Source organism: Lemur catta, chromosome 5, assembly GCF_020740605.2.
Source record: "Lemur catta isolate mLemCat1 chromosome 5, mLemCat1.pri, whole genome shotgun sequence".
NCBI classification, from domain to species: domain Eukaryota; kingdom Metazoa; phylum Chordata; class Mammalia; order Primates; family Lemuridae; genus Lemur; species Lemur catta.
This window is the reverse complement of record NC_059132.1, coordinates 80,232,810-80,250,484: the sequence shown is the minus strand read 5'-3', so window position 1 is coordinate 80,250,484 and position 17,675 is coordinate 80,232,810. Positions and strand designations below refer to the sequence as shown.

The 17,675-nt window shown below is 37.6% G+C and overlaps 1 protein-coding gene across 10 annotated transcripts in view; it reads right to left on the bottom strand.

Moving 5' to 3' along the window:
* Nucleotides 1-2,172: 2,172 nt before the first annotated feature.
* Nucleotides 2,173-17,675, bottom strand: part of RAPGEF2 (Rap guanine nucleotide exchange factor 2) — a 239,177-nt gene continuing 223,674 nt past the window's right edge. For 4 of the 10 annotated variants that reach the window (XM_045552194.1, XM_045552195.1, XM_045552198.1 and 1 more), the window contains 9 exons: nt 17,474-17,597; nt 16,925-16,948; nt 15,645-15,868; nt 14,519-14,725; nt 11,885-12,037; nt 9,223-9,448; nt 8,069-8,628; nt 6,019-6,324; nt 2,173-4,197 (listed from right to left, as the gene is read on the bottom strand). In XM_045552194.1, the coding sequence (XP_045408150.1) occupies nt 4,172-4,197; nt 6,019-6,324; nt 8,069-8,628; nt 9,223-9,448; nt 11,885-12,037; nt 14,519-14,725; nt 15,645-15,868; nt 16,925-16,948; nt 17,474-17,597 (1,850 nt within the window). In that variant the 3' untranslated portion in view covers nt 2,173-4,171. Of the gene's footprint in view, nt 4,198-6,018; nt 6,325-8,068; nt 8,629-9,222; nt 9,449-11,009; nt 11,133-11,884; nt 12,038-14,518; nt 14,726-15,644; nt 15,869-16,924; nt 16,949-17,473; nt 17,598-17,675 lie in introns of all 10 variants that reach the window. The other 6 variants (XM_045552191.1, XM_045552190.1, XM_045552197.1 and 3 more) reach the window with 4 other exon arrangements.

Below are 17,675 nucleotides of genomic sequence, written 5' to 3'. Positions count from 1 at the left end.
TAAAAATTGTTATAATATTGATTGCAGATAAAATAAAGCCTTTTTTTAGGATTTAACCTTACATACAATGCTTTGATCATTTCTTTAGATTTTTCTGTTATGTAGCCATGGCATTGTAAAAACTAGCTGGACAATAAGTACAATCTCAAACATAGGCAAGGATTTTAGTGTGCTTGCTTTGTATGTGGCTAAAATGTGATGTTAGAAAAAGTGCAATTTATAAATATTTCAATTTCAATGTTTTTTACTCTCAAATAGATAAATTCTCATTCATTTAAAAATCTTGCTTAAAATTGTCATGTTGGCCTCGGTTGCAGTCTGCTCTACACATTTCCATTGTATTATTGCTCCTTTCAACAATCATAGTGAATATTCACAAAATCATTCACCTCTCAAATCAACAACTTGACTCCTTAGTCGCTACCCTACTTTTATTCTCCAAGTAAGTTATTTTTAAAGAACAAGATCATGAGATATTATGGGATCAAGGACTCAGAGAGCTTCCTAATTTTCTTTGGCATGAACGTAGTGCATTGGCATTGAGAAATACAGACCTAATACTTGTGTTCATACAAACATCCTCAGTGGCTTGCATCATACAGGAATATTTTGAGATATTATCAGTGAACTGGAGATAAAATAAAGTGTATACATAACTGTAAAAATCTACACCTTTCAACAGCAGGAAAATGGATTGAAACTGAGAAAAATATTCAGAGGACTTTAACTTGTATGTATAAAAACACAGACCCACATCTGTTTGGCCTCTTTGATTAGGGTGAAGAGCATCAGATGTTCACCAAAACTTCCCACAAATTCCTAAAACCGCTTTAGCAGAGTTCTATTATTAACACAACACAGATTCAACTCTGTCACTGCTACTGTTTACATCTGACAGATACTTATTTCTTGAAATCCTGAAGTGGAGACAAGTCGTGTGCTACATAGAATTAGCCTAAAACATAAAAATGTAATACTTTTTTTTTTTTTTTGAGACAGAATCTCACTCTGGTGCCCAGGCTAGAGTGCCGCGGCGTCAGCCTAGCTCACAGCAACCTCAAACTCCTGGGCTCAAGCGATCCTACTGCCTCAGCTTCCCGAGTAGCTAGGATTACAGGCATGTGCCACCATGCCCAGCTAATTTTTTCTATATATATTTTTAGCTGTCCATATAATTTCTTTCTATCTTTAGTAGAGATGGGGTCTCGCTCTTGCTCAGGCTGCTCTCGAACCCTGACGTTGAGCGATCCACCAGCCTCGGCCTCCCAGAGTGCACTTTTTAATGAGTACAGTTGAAGCTACTGGAATGGTAACTTTTAATTCTCTAAACTGTTTTGGTGGCCAGATTTTCAAAATTTACTCCGCTAAATACCTAGCACAAATGCTTCAGAAAGATGTTTAAGTCTGGTCAGTGGGCGTCTTTGCTTTAGTGTCAGGAGGACCTTTCTCCTGACTCCTTGTTACAGTCCCTGACGTTCTCTAACATCTTGTGCCAGTGCTTCCATACACTTGCACTCATGTTCTTGGACTTCCCAGTGATTGATGGATAATACTTTTAGTCATGCTTGCTTAAAGAAAAGAAGTGAGTCACTGATTTCAAAATGTGCTTATACAGGGTGCTACTTAACTGATTTTTACCTTTTTAAATATAAGTGTCCCTTTGATAGACTGAAATATTATTCAGACTTATCACACATTAGCACTCATAGACATAACAATAATATGTACTAATTAGAAGTCTAGAATCATTAGCTAAATGGTACTCTTAGTGTTCATGACCTGGAATGTCAGTTTAAGATCTCTGAGGTTCCATTTCTCACTATATACACTGGGAATCAAACTATTATATCCCACAGAGACTGTTACTGGAAAAAGGTTGAGAAAAGACAAATGTTACATAAAAACATTGTGATACCATCTTCACTTTTCACTGAACCTCAAGAAATACTGAATTCTGAATATGCTGTGGCTGGGGTAATATTGATGATATTTCTTTGAATCAACAGAAAGCTACACAAAATATTATAAATAGGCTATTGGGCAGTTTCTAACAACCAAGAGGCTAAATCTCTTCGGACCTCCTGAGAACTTGATTCTGCGGTGAAACCAAAGGCCTCTATTCCACTTCAATAATAAAAAGCATGCGTGATTCATTAAGAATATAAGCCAGGCTTTATGTTATATTTATTTATTTTCCAGCTTGTACAAACTGGATGTAGAAGCATAAACATAGTACATTTCTACCATCTTCAACAAAAATATAACCAATATGTACAATTATTGTATTAAAAATACAAAAGGGATACAGACTCCACCAATGTCTTTCTAAAAGACATACAGGTACAAGTAGTATCAAAAGTATGAGGAAATCACCAGTTAATTGTACATTCTGCACTTGACATCACAGAGCGAACTGAGATTAGCAGTCCTATGTTCTACAATTACTTAATGCTTAGGTAACATTTGTGCAACTTGTGGTAGAGCTAGATTTCTGTCTTTCTATATGCACATGAGGTCCATAGCCTATATAATAAAACTGGCAAATAATGCATATTACATGTAAAATTACAAATGCATAATTGACAATGTAATATATAAGCAAGTAGACAAATGCCATGGTACAGAAGAGAATTATTAAATAAAGCACTGACATTGTTTGATACAGTGAAAAAACACTGCAATTCCACTTTTAAAATTTGAAGCTATTTACGTTTATCTACTGATCAATATGATCAGCTGACTTTAATGGAAAAAAAAATCCAAGACCAGCAGTTCCTCACATTTGAGTACTACTCGGATTGGCAGCCTTCACTTTTCCGGAGTCTGTGCAAAAACAACACAAAAATAGAGCGGAGGGGTCATTTTCAGTCAATATAGGGTTAATAGCAGCTGTGAGCAGATGGTTGCTACACTTAGGCCTTCTCTATAGTCAGCGTCCATAAAGCCACTTGGCGGTTAGTCTTTGGTGACTAACCTGCCTTGCAAAGGCTGGCATATCTAGCTAGGTTTTTGATCTTTTATCACGTTTAAAGGCTTGTTTATTCCCTAATGCCAATTCAATAAAGGGAGGCTGTCTTGAAAGAGCAGTATAAACAGCTGGCATTAGCTCCAACATCCCAAGCTGCTTTCACTGCAATGCTGTCCAGTTATAAATGTTTCTTAAAAAAAAAAAACAAAAAAAAAAAAACTAAAACTCTAAAGTAACAAAAATCAAAGAAACATAACTTAAAAATGGGTTTGCCATCCATCTCGATGGAGTAGGACACGCCCTTCAAATGACACTGTCCTGCCTCCATAAGGCTCAGACAGGACATGAGAGTCCTATTTCCCTCCCCTGGCCATGTGCAAACAGTTTTACAGAAGAACCCCACCCGCTGGGGAAGGAGCAGATGAGGTGTCTTGGTATTCGAGTAATTGGCTAACATTTTATACTTCCAGGATAGGGCACTTCATGGGTGAGGCCAGAAGGATGTGGGAAGACAGGGTCACAAGCCAGGTCTTCCCCTCTTCTTGGTGCGGCCACACCCTGTCCGGCATATTTGGTTTTTTAGAAACCAGGCTGGCAACCCTAGTTAAGGTTCAAAATAATACTGTAATCATTAAATGGATAAAACATTTACTCTCTAAACATAATCTTTAAACTCATTTTTTTTTTTAAAAAAGGAGGACATTGTAAACAAGTGGACAAGCACTGTGCTCAAAGGATTTCATTGTTTTTCTTTGTCTTCCTTGATGGGTTAAAGGCCCCAAGTAGTTCAATGGCTAGCTTTTCTCATTATCCCAATGAGACCAAGTGCTAGGACTGGATTGAAATCTAAAAGGAAGATTTTTAAAAATCCTTCCAGGCATCGAGAAGTGCAGCCAGAGTGAATCATCTCGTCGTGATGATCTTGGAATTTGGAATGATACTGTGTGATGTGGCAGGCAGCAACAGCGGGAGCTTGAAGATTGCTGCACTGTGCATTTCAAGCAACAAAGTCTGAAAAGTGCCAGGGCAATTTCTTCACAGTATTTCACATGCAAAGGGGAAGGGAAGAAGGGGAGAAGCCCCATGCTGCTTTTAAGGCAGGGAAGGAGGCAAACTGGTCCACCATCCTCAGAATGTGAGTTCCAAGGCTCCGATGATAGGGACGTCTTCTTGTGCTCTCCTTGTAGGTGGCTCACCTGTGCCTTAAACAGCAGATACTTGTTCATCTTCTGCAAATACAGCAAGGAAGAGGGGGGGGGAAAATGAATGAACAAGCAAATAATTTCTTGTGCTATAGAGAATATATTCACTGCTGTGCTAAATAAAAATATTATAGCTATTCTTTTTAGTATAGTGCATTTAAAATCCTTGTCTTTTTTCCTAAGACAATGATTAACATCACAAAAATGTGGTGTTAATACAATGCATATATTTAAAAATATATAATATTAAAAACATATATATATTTTTTGGTCAGAAAGTTATTAATAATAAGTTCATTGGAAAAAGTTATAAAATACCATGTGCTTTTCCTGGGCAGGCATTGCAGAATGTTTTGTAGCACCCCCACCCCCAGCTGTGACAACCAAAAACATCTCCAGATGTTGTCAAGGATCCCCCAAGGACAAAAATCACCCTCAGTTGCTAACTACAGACCTAGAATTATGAAAATCATGGCCTTTTACAAATTTTAAAATATATAGCTCATCACAGTATTTAAAAGTATTAATACTTTCATAATAAGCTTGTGGCTTTTAACTAAGACAGTTCATGTTAGTTACTTAGTTAAGTCCAGGTTAGGTTTATATAGACAGCCTCTCTGGAAGGTAGTTAAATTCTTTTGGCTTTTGGTCATTTTGGCAACTATCATTGACATTTTAGTAGTTACCAGATGAAGTGGTATTTTAAGATTATACATAAGCTGATAGTGTTTATATTATTAATTCAACCATATTAAATACAATTTATTGTTATGTAACTCTTGGTTTGTCTTCATACATTTCAGAATATAGTTTTCAATATTAAAAACTGTGCCTTTTATGGGTGAATAGTATAGTTTGTGAATTTATCTGAGTACAGCTGGTATTAAAAATATTATGTGCCCTTTTAAAAAAACAACATACAGTCGGATACACATTAAAAAGTCTAGAAGGATATAACAAAATGTTAATAGCGGCTATCTGCAAGTGGTATAGGATGATAAGTAATTTTATGATGTTTTGCTTTTTTCTACAATGACTGTGTAATAAAACATGTTAAGCTGAAAACTTAAAGAAGAGGGGTGGGGGACATGATCTCCCTTCTCATCCTCAATCCAGCATGTCCAGGTAGATTTGTAGAAGGAAGGCAAAAAAGTCATAAAAGTATATTTCTTTATCAGACTTTCATTTCCAAATGAGCCCCAACTTTTTTTTTTTTTGAGACAGTATCTTGCTCTTAGCTATGGCTAGAGTGCAGTGGCGTGATCACAGCTCACTGCAGCCTCAAATCCCTGGGCTCAAGTGATCCTCCTGCCTCAGCCTCCAACAGTGCTAGGATTACAGGTGTGAGCCACTGCACCCAGCGAGAGCCTCAATTTATTAAGAGTCCAAATGTAATGATTCTACAGGAAACTTTAACCATCCAGTTTGACAGCTGAAGATGTTTCTAAAGATTCTTGAAAATAGCACAATCTTGTGAAATTTGTATTTGTTTCCTTAAAATAGGGCCACAGAAGTACTTCAATTCTGGTGAGAATTCGAAAAAAAAAAATCCAGCCAGGTACACACGTTATTAAAAGTGATTCCCTCTGCGATCTTTGGCGTTTCTTGAGCCATTCAAACACACACACACACACACACACACACACACACACACACACAGAAAGCAGTCAAAAGCTCTAACCCTAAATGTGGAACTCTGAGTATAAAATGATCTTTGTGTAGTGCATGGAGACACAGACATAGCTGACCACAGTATTAAGAAAACGGAGATGCCTTGGGAAGCTCACAGGCAGCCTAAGTGAACACAGCTAACTTCAAGCTCTTAAGAATACATATATGTGTATATACCGTCCTCCTCCGTGGAAAACCCTTGGGACTGGTAGGGGGCGAGGCGAGGGTCGGACTCGTTGGGTCTGTGCCACTGAGGTTTGTTCACAGGCCTGCTGCTCGGCGGGTGCCCGTGTGGCGGCTGTGCGGGCGAAGGCCCAGCTGCGTCGGAGGGTCTGGCCATCATCCGAGACCTCTGAAGCGCCACGTTGTAGTCCGGAGGTTTCCTGGCTGGATGAGAATGCCCTTCTGGAAAGTCAGCGATGGGAATTCCAACGTAGCCCGGCGGGGTGGGCGGGGGCTCTCGATACCTGCCCTCCTTTCGTGCTGCGGTAGAAACAATATGCCAGCCATTAAAAATTTTGTAGATTGTTTTACACCACAAATGTTTATTAAAAATACAAAAATAATTATTAAAACAGTAAACACAGCATAGTAGCAAATGTGATGCTGTGTGGTATGGGATAGAGGTGTGGGTGCGAGGCAGGGCAGGGTATGGATGTAACCAAAACAAATATTCATGATGGCTAACTCTCAGTGTTGAATTGGTGAGAGAAACTACTAAGGCACCTAAGTATTTTTATCTTTTTTTTCTTTTTCCTTTTTGAGACAGGGTCTCGCCCTGTGTCCTGGGCTGGAGTACAGTGGTTCAATTACAGCTTACTGCAACCTCAAACTCCTGGGCTACGCCTGAAACATGTTAGCACGTGGTAAAAGTTCCCTTTCTTTCCCCTCTCTCTGTCTCCCACACAAGGTGGCTACTCCATCTTTGCTGGGCATTTGCCTTTACCAGGCAGAAAATCCATTCCATATTATTTTCAGGTCTCTGGATTTCACTTTGGAAAATAGTGAATTAAAATAAATTTGAAAATGTAGCACAAAGGATACTAATCTAAAAGCTCTAAAACTAGGTCCTTATTTTTCTTAAAATCCTTTTACTGGTGCTCATGACCTAGACCATGAAATCTGCAAAGGCAAGTAACACTAAAGCTTTAGTTTCATCAACTTTCTAGGCTCAGCTGTTAGAAACTAAAAATCATTCTTCCTTTCTTCACAATAAAAATTCTAAGTATTAGTTTGTTGTGAGAAAGCACCTGAAAGGGTTCAACCTAAGAACATGTACTGTTTTCTTCTTCTTCAGCTTAAAAAGGTATTAAATTTGACATTTACCTATGACTATTTACATGGCAAAATAACTACAATTTCCCTAACAAAAAGGTCTGTAATGATTATACTTCGGAATTTGTCCCTCTATATCCTATAATCTATTCCTACACTTCAACTGTAGTGATGTTAAATATGCCACAGAAAATACATCCCGGCAGGACTGAGGGAACGCGAGAGGCTTTAACAAAAACAGCAGCAGTATCTTCCATGTACTTACGGATTGACCATCCAGCACTGTGCTAAATACTTTGCACAGACTTCCTGTAATCCTCACACTAAACCTATTAAGTTAGAAATGATAATAACCCTCATAGCAGAAATTATTCAGCTCATTTTACAGATGAGGATACAGGCACTTTAGTACTCTGCCAAATGTCACAAAGCTAGTGAAGTGGAAAAGCAGGGATTCAAACCCCAATCTGCCTGACACCTAAGCTGTGTTCTCCCTCATTCTATAGTGTGCCGAGAGAATCTGTTTATTGCAGAAATGATTTGCTTGCAAATCAAAAAAATCAATGGAAGATTTCTGAACACGCAAAATATAAAGTTCTAAATGCAATCAAGAGAACAAAATAGAATAAAACATTCAAACAGTTTCAATTAAAGAAGAATTCTTCATCTATGAAGAATGGGCATGCATCCTGATAATAGCCACAATGACAATCTACTGATCCTGACAGCTAGGATTTATTGAATGTTTTACTAGGTAGGAATATGTCTATATGTACCTGACCACAAAACCCAGTATTCATTTCAAAATCCTGAACACACTGCTAATTTGAAGCCCTATTGAGCAATGGACAAAATGAGGAAAAGCACCACAAATATATAATTTTACTTTTGAAATAAGTTAGATTAAAGCCACGATCCAGACATGATGAAGTCCCTCAATTTTTAAACTTACCAATAAGCCCCTTTGTAGTACTCGATGCCACAGCTATGTGGGCAGGCATGGGAACAGGTTTGGTTTCTTCAGTGGTCACAGATGTTATGCTACTGCTTTCAGCTTCAATGGAAACGTCCTTCCCACCCCTCCGCTTTATTGTGCCTGTGTCACCTTCTGAGTCTTCTCCCCAGTAACCCGTGGAAGATGCCCAGCTTGCCCGGGATTGGGCTTGTTCAAGACTCTCTCTGCTTTGATTTTGCCTGTTATGCTTTGTGCTATGATCAGAAAACATGATTTGGTCCATATGGCTGCTTGAGGCCCAAAAACCTGCAGGATCCCCTGAATAATCGAAGTGAGTGTGCCCAAACGGGAGCGTCTCCCAGCTTCTCTGGTGCTGGATGGTCTGTATGTTATCATGGGAACCACTGGAGCATGACGTCCAGCTCCCACGGCCGCTGTCGGCAGCATCGAGTGAAGCACGATCCCCCTGATCTTGGGAAAGTTCCTCTGTGCTTGGAGAAGAAATTACTGTAGCTGTAGCATATAAGCCTCGACTCTCCGACATCGGTGCATAGGACCTAAATGGTCAAAAGAAACAAAAAAGGAAAAAAAATAAAAGCAAGACTGTTTAACTAATTCACCTACGATAAAACCAAAATGTCGTGATTTTTATTTTCCTAAAAAGGTAGCTTTCTTTTATTCCAGAAAGAGGATGAAAGTATCACTGAATTGCATTATAGTGGCGAGTTCTGCCATGTCCAGTTTTCTTACTTTGTCATTACTACCTAATAAACATGGGGAAAAGAGCAACAACTTGCTATGATAAAAAAAAAAAATTTCTTCCTTACAACATTAAGGATGGCTCAACATAATATGATTATTTCAGGAAGGCAGCTTGTACAAAGAAACTGGATATATCCTGAAGCCACCTTTTGCATTCGGCACAGAACAATTATATTCCAATAACGAATAAACCTGACTTTAAAAAGCAGTCTGTGCAACAAAAATAGCATGGTACTTAATCTAGAAATTGTGACCATCAGAACTGGGATGGGAGCAAATGTCTCAGGCATTATGTAAAATAAACAAAAATATGTATCTGGAAGAAAGGACTCGTTATTAAAAGAGAGATGGAAGAAGGAATGCAAAGAGCACTAGGTAAACCCGCCTACCCTAAGCTGTACTGATCCGGCTCAATCAAGGTCCGCCTCTCCATCCTGCCCACACCCAGGTTTGTTTCCACGATGCTGACAGAATGCCTCTGGCGCCTCTCATCATGCAGCGACACCGGCACTGAGTCAAAAGAAGAATTGCTGACAATACTGGATCGTGAAGAAATTTCGCTGTGACCAGAATCTGAAAAATTATCCACAGTACCACTGGGAGCCAAAGTATAGCCTGCATGAGAAATACAACCATATTAATTAGACACTCTAGGTTTATAACATAAAATGGAAGCCTACCAAATAGAAGCAAAAATAAAATGCAGGCACAGATATCACCATTAAAGTGGGGAGGATAAAACCCATTTTACTTGTAGAGACCAGGTGACTATGAGATAAAGTTTTTACTATAATGAAGCTTAAGTTGCTTAGTCAAAGTTTAGAGGAGAAAAAGGAAAAGACTGTTATACAAACTAAGAAAAGATGCAGAAATCATAGCACTACTTAACTATTCTTAGCTCCCTAGCTATAAATTATACTACTATTAGTCTATATGAAAGAAACCAAGAAGAATAACTGATCAGATTTAAAAGTATGGCTTTTTCCAAACTGCAAACAAAGCCAGTAATCTTATTTTCAACTGAGTCTTCTGTTTTTAGAACTTTAAGTATGGCACAGAATAACTGAACTGGAAATATCTATATTATACTTATCATTTTAAATAGACATATAAAAAAAGAATAAGAAATAAGAGATGGAGATGTCTTTGAATTTTTGCCATTTGGTTTTTCAACATTAGTATCAGTTGAATCACATAAAAGGTCATTGTTTTGACAGAAGTAATGTGCGCTTTTCCCTGAGATCATTACTATAAAGTATCTAAACAGATGTCTATTTCTTGTCCTGAAAGGACTCTTAATTCTCCTTCATTACTAAAAATAACTTTAAAAGTCACAATGAAAGAGGCTTGTCTTAGTTTTTTCCTTTTTTTTTTTGAGACAGAGTCTCACTCTGTTGCCCAGGCTACAGTGCCGTGGTGTCAGCCTAGCTCACAGCAACCTCAAACTCCTGGGCTCAAGTGATCCTCCTGCCTCAGCCTCCCGAGTAGCTGGGACTACAGGCATGTGCCACCATGCCCAGCTAATTTTTTCTATATATATATTTTTAGTTGTCCATATAATTTCTTTTCTATTTTTAGTAGAGAGGGGGTCTCGCTCTTGCTAAGGCTGGTCTCGAACTCCTGAGTTCAAACGATCCTCCCGCCTCGGCCTCCCGGAGTGCTAGGATTACAGGTGTGTGCCACTGAGCCCAGCCTTGTCTTAATATTTTCAATGAAGAAAATCTAAATCTTTTTTCTCAATATTCATTTTTTTCTTATCTACTAAGGATCTCATGTTACTCAACATTGGTTTTATATGACTGTATGCAATGCAAATTTTTTCAATGCTGCTTACCTAAAAAATAAATAAATAAATCTAGAACATCTGAATGTTTCTAATTTAAGTATGTTCCCATCCTTTCAGTAAGTTGGTAATTCCTGATTTATTTTTTAAAGGCTGCACAGGTCTTGATAAGATTTAACGTGTTCATCTATGAAATGTCTTTTTATAAACCATACTGCAAGTTCTGACAGACAAGATTTAAAGCCTTCCCTGAATGGTCTGCTCAAAAAAATATCTCCAGAAAAACAATCACTCAGATGGAACACTTGACATTTGGAGGAATTCTCCCATTTTCTTTAACTAATGAGATGACTCCTCTCTTTCCCACCCTGTTTTTGGTTCTATAAACCCCACCTATCCCATAGGTCCGTGGTGCATTGTTATTCTTGTTACTGTTCTCACTTCCAAGAGAAGAGGAGGAACTGGTTAAGTCCAACTGCCCGGAGCCAAAAGATCTCAGCTGATTGCCACTGCCACCTGACAACAGGATGAGAAAAGAATTTAGATATATCCATTTAGCAAGGATGGTAGAGACTGATACCCACACAAAATGCACAGAGGTCTGAAATATCTACAAAGTAGAGCAGTATTTGTTATGTCAGTGAAATCTAACAATTTATGAACCCTTTTGGTCTTCCTCTAGGGAAAACTAAGTCTTAGCCACTTATTACTGGCCTACACCCTCTCAGTTAAACGGCAGGAAGAAGTAGCCTGGAGAGTCATGAAATTCTCTGCTCATTTAATATGAGAAAGTATCGACATAAGGAGACTCTGATTGCCTAAAATGTAGTCTCTTTAAAAAATAAAACAAGGTAGCAACGAAAGAGGTAATCAAGACCTGTGTTAATACAATGAAAAAATAAATCAGGAAGATATTAGTTTTTCCTATGTTTTTAAAGCCCTCTTCTCTGTATTAATGTCATATAACCAAATTTAGTCAGAACAAATTGCAATATAAAAAGAATTCATACTTACAACCAACAAAATTAAATGTATTTTTAAAAAGTTTTATATAGTTATATATTTAATACACTTACTATAAGTATAACATTAAAAAATACCAGAATTCTTCCAAATTTATAAACTGAGGGAAAAAAAATCCATTGGACATTATATAAGAGATCATCTTAAGTTATTATTAAAAATTATATAATGCATAACTCTGGAATTTATTATACCCGAAGTATACACATTGCAAGAAAGGAAAACAATACGTAATTTAGTTCTACCTTTCCTTGGAGAACTCTGTGGAGAGGTGGGTGGAGAAGAAAGCTGCGATGATGCGTTTGATACCGTGTCTTCAGCTTGTTTCCTGTGACGTTCCAAACTTCCCTCTTCAGACAAAGAAAGAATTTTCTTTAAAGCTTGTGGAGAGTTTATGCCTATGAAAGAAAAGAACTTAAATGTATATTTTCAAGACTAAAAAGAAAAATACTAATGAGTAAAAATCTTTTTCATGTTAAGATTTGTATTATTACGTTGAGTTTCAACCTATTTTCAATCTAAATGTCTTCATGGTCCGAACAGTAAGCTTACAGAAGCCATGAGATACCTGCAGTTTGGTTTCAGACTGGTATCTGCCAGCGTATGAGAAACAGACTGCTTTTGATATTTTACTTTCGAGTCTAAACCTTTAAAGTCACCATCTTTATTCCACAATGTTAGGTAACAATGAAGGAAAAAAACAGACAATTTGGAAACAGTTGAATTTAGGATGAAAGTGGCACAGCTAAGAATATTTACTGTTAGAACTCAAGTTTGAGCTAGAAACATATTTTGGTGGTGTTGGCTATGTTAGTTCAGGGGAAGTGGGAATGACAGGAGAAAAGTAAAGGGCCCAGAGATAACAGGAACTAGAAAAAGTGGATGAAAGAGCTCTAAAGAATGCTACACAGATAACACTTGGTCAAATAAACAGATGAAAGAGAAGGCAGGGAGACCCATGAAAGTGTCATGTCACAGAAACCCTGAGAGAAGGTTTCAGAAGAAGGAAGTGAACCAGTGCCAAGTGTAGGATCCAGTGGGATGAGGGTAGGGGAAAAATAATTATATATGCCAATGTAGGTGATTTCCAACCCCCCCCAAATTTATTTTTCAGAAATGAGGGAGTCACATTAAAATATTTTACAAAGGCTCTCATATTATTATGAGGTTGCTCTTGATTACCTTATTTTGAACAACAAAGAGATACCTGCGAAGGCACCATAGCCTGAAACTACCTCAAATCACTTCTAGTTTTAACTGGTCATAGACTTAACAGAATCCATTAAAAAGGAGTCAATAAAATTTAACAAAGATCTAATCCTTCATTTCACCTCTTATTAAGTGGTTTGATATTCTTTTAATATAATTTTTAAAAAAATCGCTTTTAAAGCAACACTTTGATTACGAGTAGAAATAGTAATATACACAGGATACATGAAAATACCAATTACAGTAAAGCTATGCGAATGAACACTTTTGATTTGGAAACAGTTTCCAAGGCCAGTGTCATGCACAAATTCAGAAAGTGCTATCTTTCAAACAGTGTAGATGGGTGTGAAGATGTTATCTGCCTTAGAAGGCTGTCTTAGATACTTCAAAAGTGGTTCCAGTGATGACAAAGACACCAATGTAAAAGATGCAGAATTGGAGTGAGGGAAAAAACCCTCAGCATTTCTAAGTTAATATTTTATATGATATGACTTTAAATATTTATGTTAAGCTAAATAAACATCATAAGACAACATATGATATTTCAGCTACATTTCTAAAGTTCATAAATTCCAATGGAACTAAAACCATTTTGAGAGATATTCTCTGGGAGAGTGGGGGATACAGCTTTATGCTCAGGCACATCTACATTCTGTTCAATGCAGCTAATAGGCTACTGTTAGCTAAAATGAAGACGGATAACCTTCCATAAGAAGTGCAGCATGAAACGTGGAGACAGAAGTCAGACTGCAGGGGATTTAGGAATACACACATTTTAAGCACATCGTGGATAAAGAAAGATATAACTCAATTTGTTTGTGATGGAGGGAGCAAAACAAATATTTGGAAGGGAAAACATATCAAGGAAAGGTGTCCTTTTCCCACACTTTCCCAAACTCAACAAATACGACACTTGCTGATCAGGAGGAATGGGGCAAGGATAGAGTGTATGAAGGATCTACTAAAGGACTCTTGGCCAACTCACAAGGACAGGTTGTAATAGCTCAGGAACTTAGCTACCAACATCCAATTTTACCTTTGCTATCTGTTTATTTTTAAGAATTTTATTTTATTAACACTGTTTTTCTTTTCCCATATAGGTAGGAAAAAAGTAGTACATTTTATGAAACATTATTTTGTCATACAATTTACAAAAAGGGACTCAACTAGTAGATGTATCACTTTTAATAGGAAAGATGAAGCATGATTTAGCTCTTCACCATTTAGGAATAAGTTATATATATTTTCCCCAAGTTATTGAATAAGTGATGCAACAAATAAGAGTTCACTTTTAGACAAATTATTTAACTTAAAAATATTCTGCCTAAATTACGGCAATTCATTGGTCATAAGGTAAAACTAATTTAAATAATGCATACGGACAAAGCATCTTCTGTACTCATTAAAAATTAAATTAGCAAATGCATAATGTCTCCATTATACCCTATCATGACAAATGAGCATGTTTAAATGAGATACTATTTATGAAGACAACTCCTTCCCCTGGCAAAAGTAAAATTTACTTAACTTTGAAGTTTTACTGGGCGACAATAATCACAGAGAAACTCAAGTATATTAGACAAAGTGACGGAACACAAATATTTTTTTCCTAATCTGAAAAAATATGACAGTGAATAGCACCAAAAAAGGAAATTAATTTAATCACTTACCAAAAGGTGGAAGATCCTTTACGGGGACTTTCTTCCGCGAAGGGTAAAGGGACACGGCAGGAACCTGCAGTCCCTGGCTGACTTTATGTGGTGGCGGCGGCTGCTGGGGCTGTGGCTGGGGTTGTGCTTTCTGCTGTGACCCTGCCCTTGGAGCCACTGGGGAGGTCTCGGATTTGCCAGGCTTTTTGTCACCAGGATTCTTAGGCACTGATAATTGTTTGGTTTGAAAATAGAACAAAGGATTTAAGACATTAGTAGCTGTGTAGAAGATAATTTTAGAACTGTATGAGCATTTTCTGAAGCTAGAATACTAAAATGCACATCTTTTTCTCTGTTGCCTACATAAAGGATGGAAATTGAGGAGGTACCCTAGTTATATAAAATATTAGAGGCATGGCAGGACAAAGATATTTACTTTATGAAATTAGCCATCTCAAAAGATACTATTAAACACATAAATAAAAATAGAAAAATGTGGACAGTTCCATATGTTATATATATATTTATTTAAAAACACAAATATGTCATGAAATCTACAACAGAAAAAACATCAGATATTATTTTTCTAAGATGGTGTCCAAAATTTTTTGATGCATAAGGCCAGAAACCTACACATTAGGGTCTTGTGGTTCACTATTAAGTGGCATTATTGCTTTAAGTGGTACCTGAATTTGCTGCTGAGTGTTGGCTGGGGTAGGGGTGTCAAAGGCAGCAGGCACACCCAGTTCTGTGCTCATCTGACCTAGTGGGCCTCAACCTTTTAGGGTGTCCATCACCTTGGCAGTACTTTTGTGAGAAAACCGGGTATGCAAATGGGAGCCCCATTCACCCATGTGTCCCTTGCATGTGTACTGGCTGTGTCAGGATGAAACTAAACCAATGGTTACCCCTGATGCAGCCACAGTGTCATCCTGCCCAGTCTCCCCAATTTCCCCAGGTGGACACAAGGGCTTGGCCAAGCACAGTGCTGCATGGTACTCAATAGCAGTATTCAAGGGAAAGGCTGGGATATCTCAGTGTTGCTATTCCTCCTTTTGCACTATGCCGAGTTTTGTCACCACCCATACCAGAGGAAACAAATCTGTATTCCAGCCAAAGTCTGTAGCCACTTTAAGGAAAAACTCACATGTGTTGGTTGCTGGCTCACACTGTAGCGATAATGTCTGAAGACTCTCCTCATCCATTTCTAGCTCCAAATTGGACAGGTACTGCTTCACTTTTCGAGCCATTTGGGCATCTTCATAAAGCTTTTTGGCATTGAGAAAGGAACTACGACGTACTCGCTTTTTATGGCCACCTGTCTGAGCAACATCTAGTACTGTTGCATTAGTACTACCCTGGCTGAGAGACCTGGAAGATGAAACAGTAGATATGCAGCTGACTCTAGCATGGGATTATTTTACCTATTCAAAATGTGCCAAGACTTATATTAATATACATATTCCCTGTTCAAAAGGTCACATGCCCCATTCTAGTAAGCGTACTGTTATAAAGGAATAACATAGAAAAATTGTTTTAGTTAAAAAGTTATACACAATATACATAAAAATATGTATGTTTGGCACCTGTTCTGTTCCAACTAGGAAATTCTACTTTTCACCTCCATAGAGCATTCAAGGTGGTTCTCTCATAGAAGCCAGTAAATAATAATTATATATACAGAAGTTCATGCAAGAATATACAGCTACAATCATTAAGGTTTGCAATATTAAATGTACTTCTCCTAAAGAGCATGTTTTACCTAGATTTAAATAAAACTAGCTGCAATTTCACAACTGTTTTCCTATCCCGTGGGGTGAATGTGGTCAGTTTTTATAGTAACATGGTCAATCTGTTAATAACACAGTCATGCAAATGTACACGCATATGTATGGAAACTATTAATATTTAGCATATGAATTGTTAAGAATTATTTTTAAAAAGGATTGGTTTACACAGAATGAAAATAGTAGTTAGTTGAGCTGTAAAAACTTTGGTTTTAACACCTGGGGGGCAGCTTTTATATTATACATATTTACTTTTCACACATCTATGCAAAACTATTTTAATTGGATGATTTTTCCTTCTACTATCCTCCCTCCCCTCCCCCTACTTGAGGCTATTCCTGTCTCAAGACATACAAATTACATTAAAATAAAATCTTCCTGAGAGCTCAGAAGTATGCCTGGCCTACAGTTCCCCAGAACAATCATCAATCATTTCACAGCTCTCATGGATCATGACTTCAAAAGAAAAAGCCCCAACAGATTAAATTCGAAGTCAGTTTGCCATCTGAAATTCTGCTACAGCAAGAGGGTTAAGAAAAAAATGCAAAAATGCAAAGCATCAGAAAATATAGCAGGGAAGAAAACAATGCAATGAGCAGAATAAGAACCACGTGTGGTATGCAAGGTCTCCATCACTTACCCCAAACTCCGCCATTTCTTCTTCCTGCAAGTGAGAGCCATGGAGATTGAAGCACGGGTGCAGAAGGAGAGACAGAGAGATAACAAGCTCAGAAAGAAAAGACTAGACTTCTGGATAAGCAGTTCTAGAAGCACACAAACATTAAACTACATAATTACCTCACACATACAACTTTACCAGAATTATTTTTCTGGCTCAATAGACAAATATATTTAAATACTTTTTTTCTAGAAGAAGACTGACTTCTTTCTCTCCCTCACTGAATTCAACATTTTTGACCACACTGACAGCTGAATCCCATTGCGTGGATATTGAGACAATACTGTTTGGGTTATTTACATATTATTTTTACTGACAGTCAAAAGTGCACTTGGTACAGAATAAGACATTTACTCCAAATAGAGCTCAGTGGTGATTCTCAGCATGTCCTAATATAATTTCTGACATACTACAAATATAAATATTCAACTTTTTTTCTCATTTGTTGGGAAGCTCTCAACTTAACCTTCTCTCATCCCACATGTGCCACACTGAAGAGGACACACTCACCGAGTCCTGAACATGAGGGCCGGGTCCATGTTAACTGAAGCCATTCGGCCCACATGACGAATTTCTTTTGCAATCATCCTTAGCTTCTCAAAGTTAACCAGCCCGTCTACTTTTGAGTCATTTCCTGTAATTGACAGAGAAGGAAAAGGAAATCATATGGCATTTATTCTATGCTGGTCCAAGTGATGAAAGAAATCCTCTA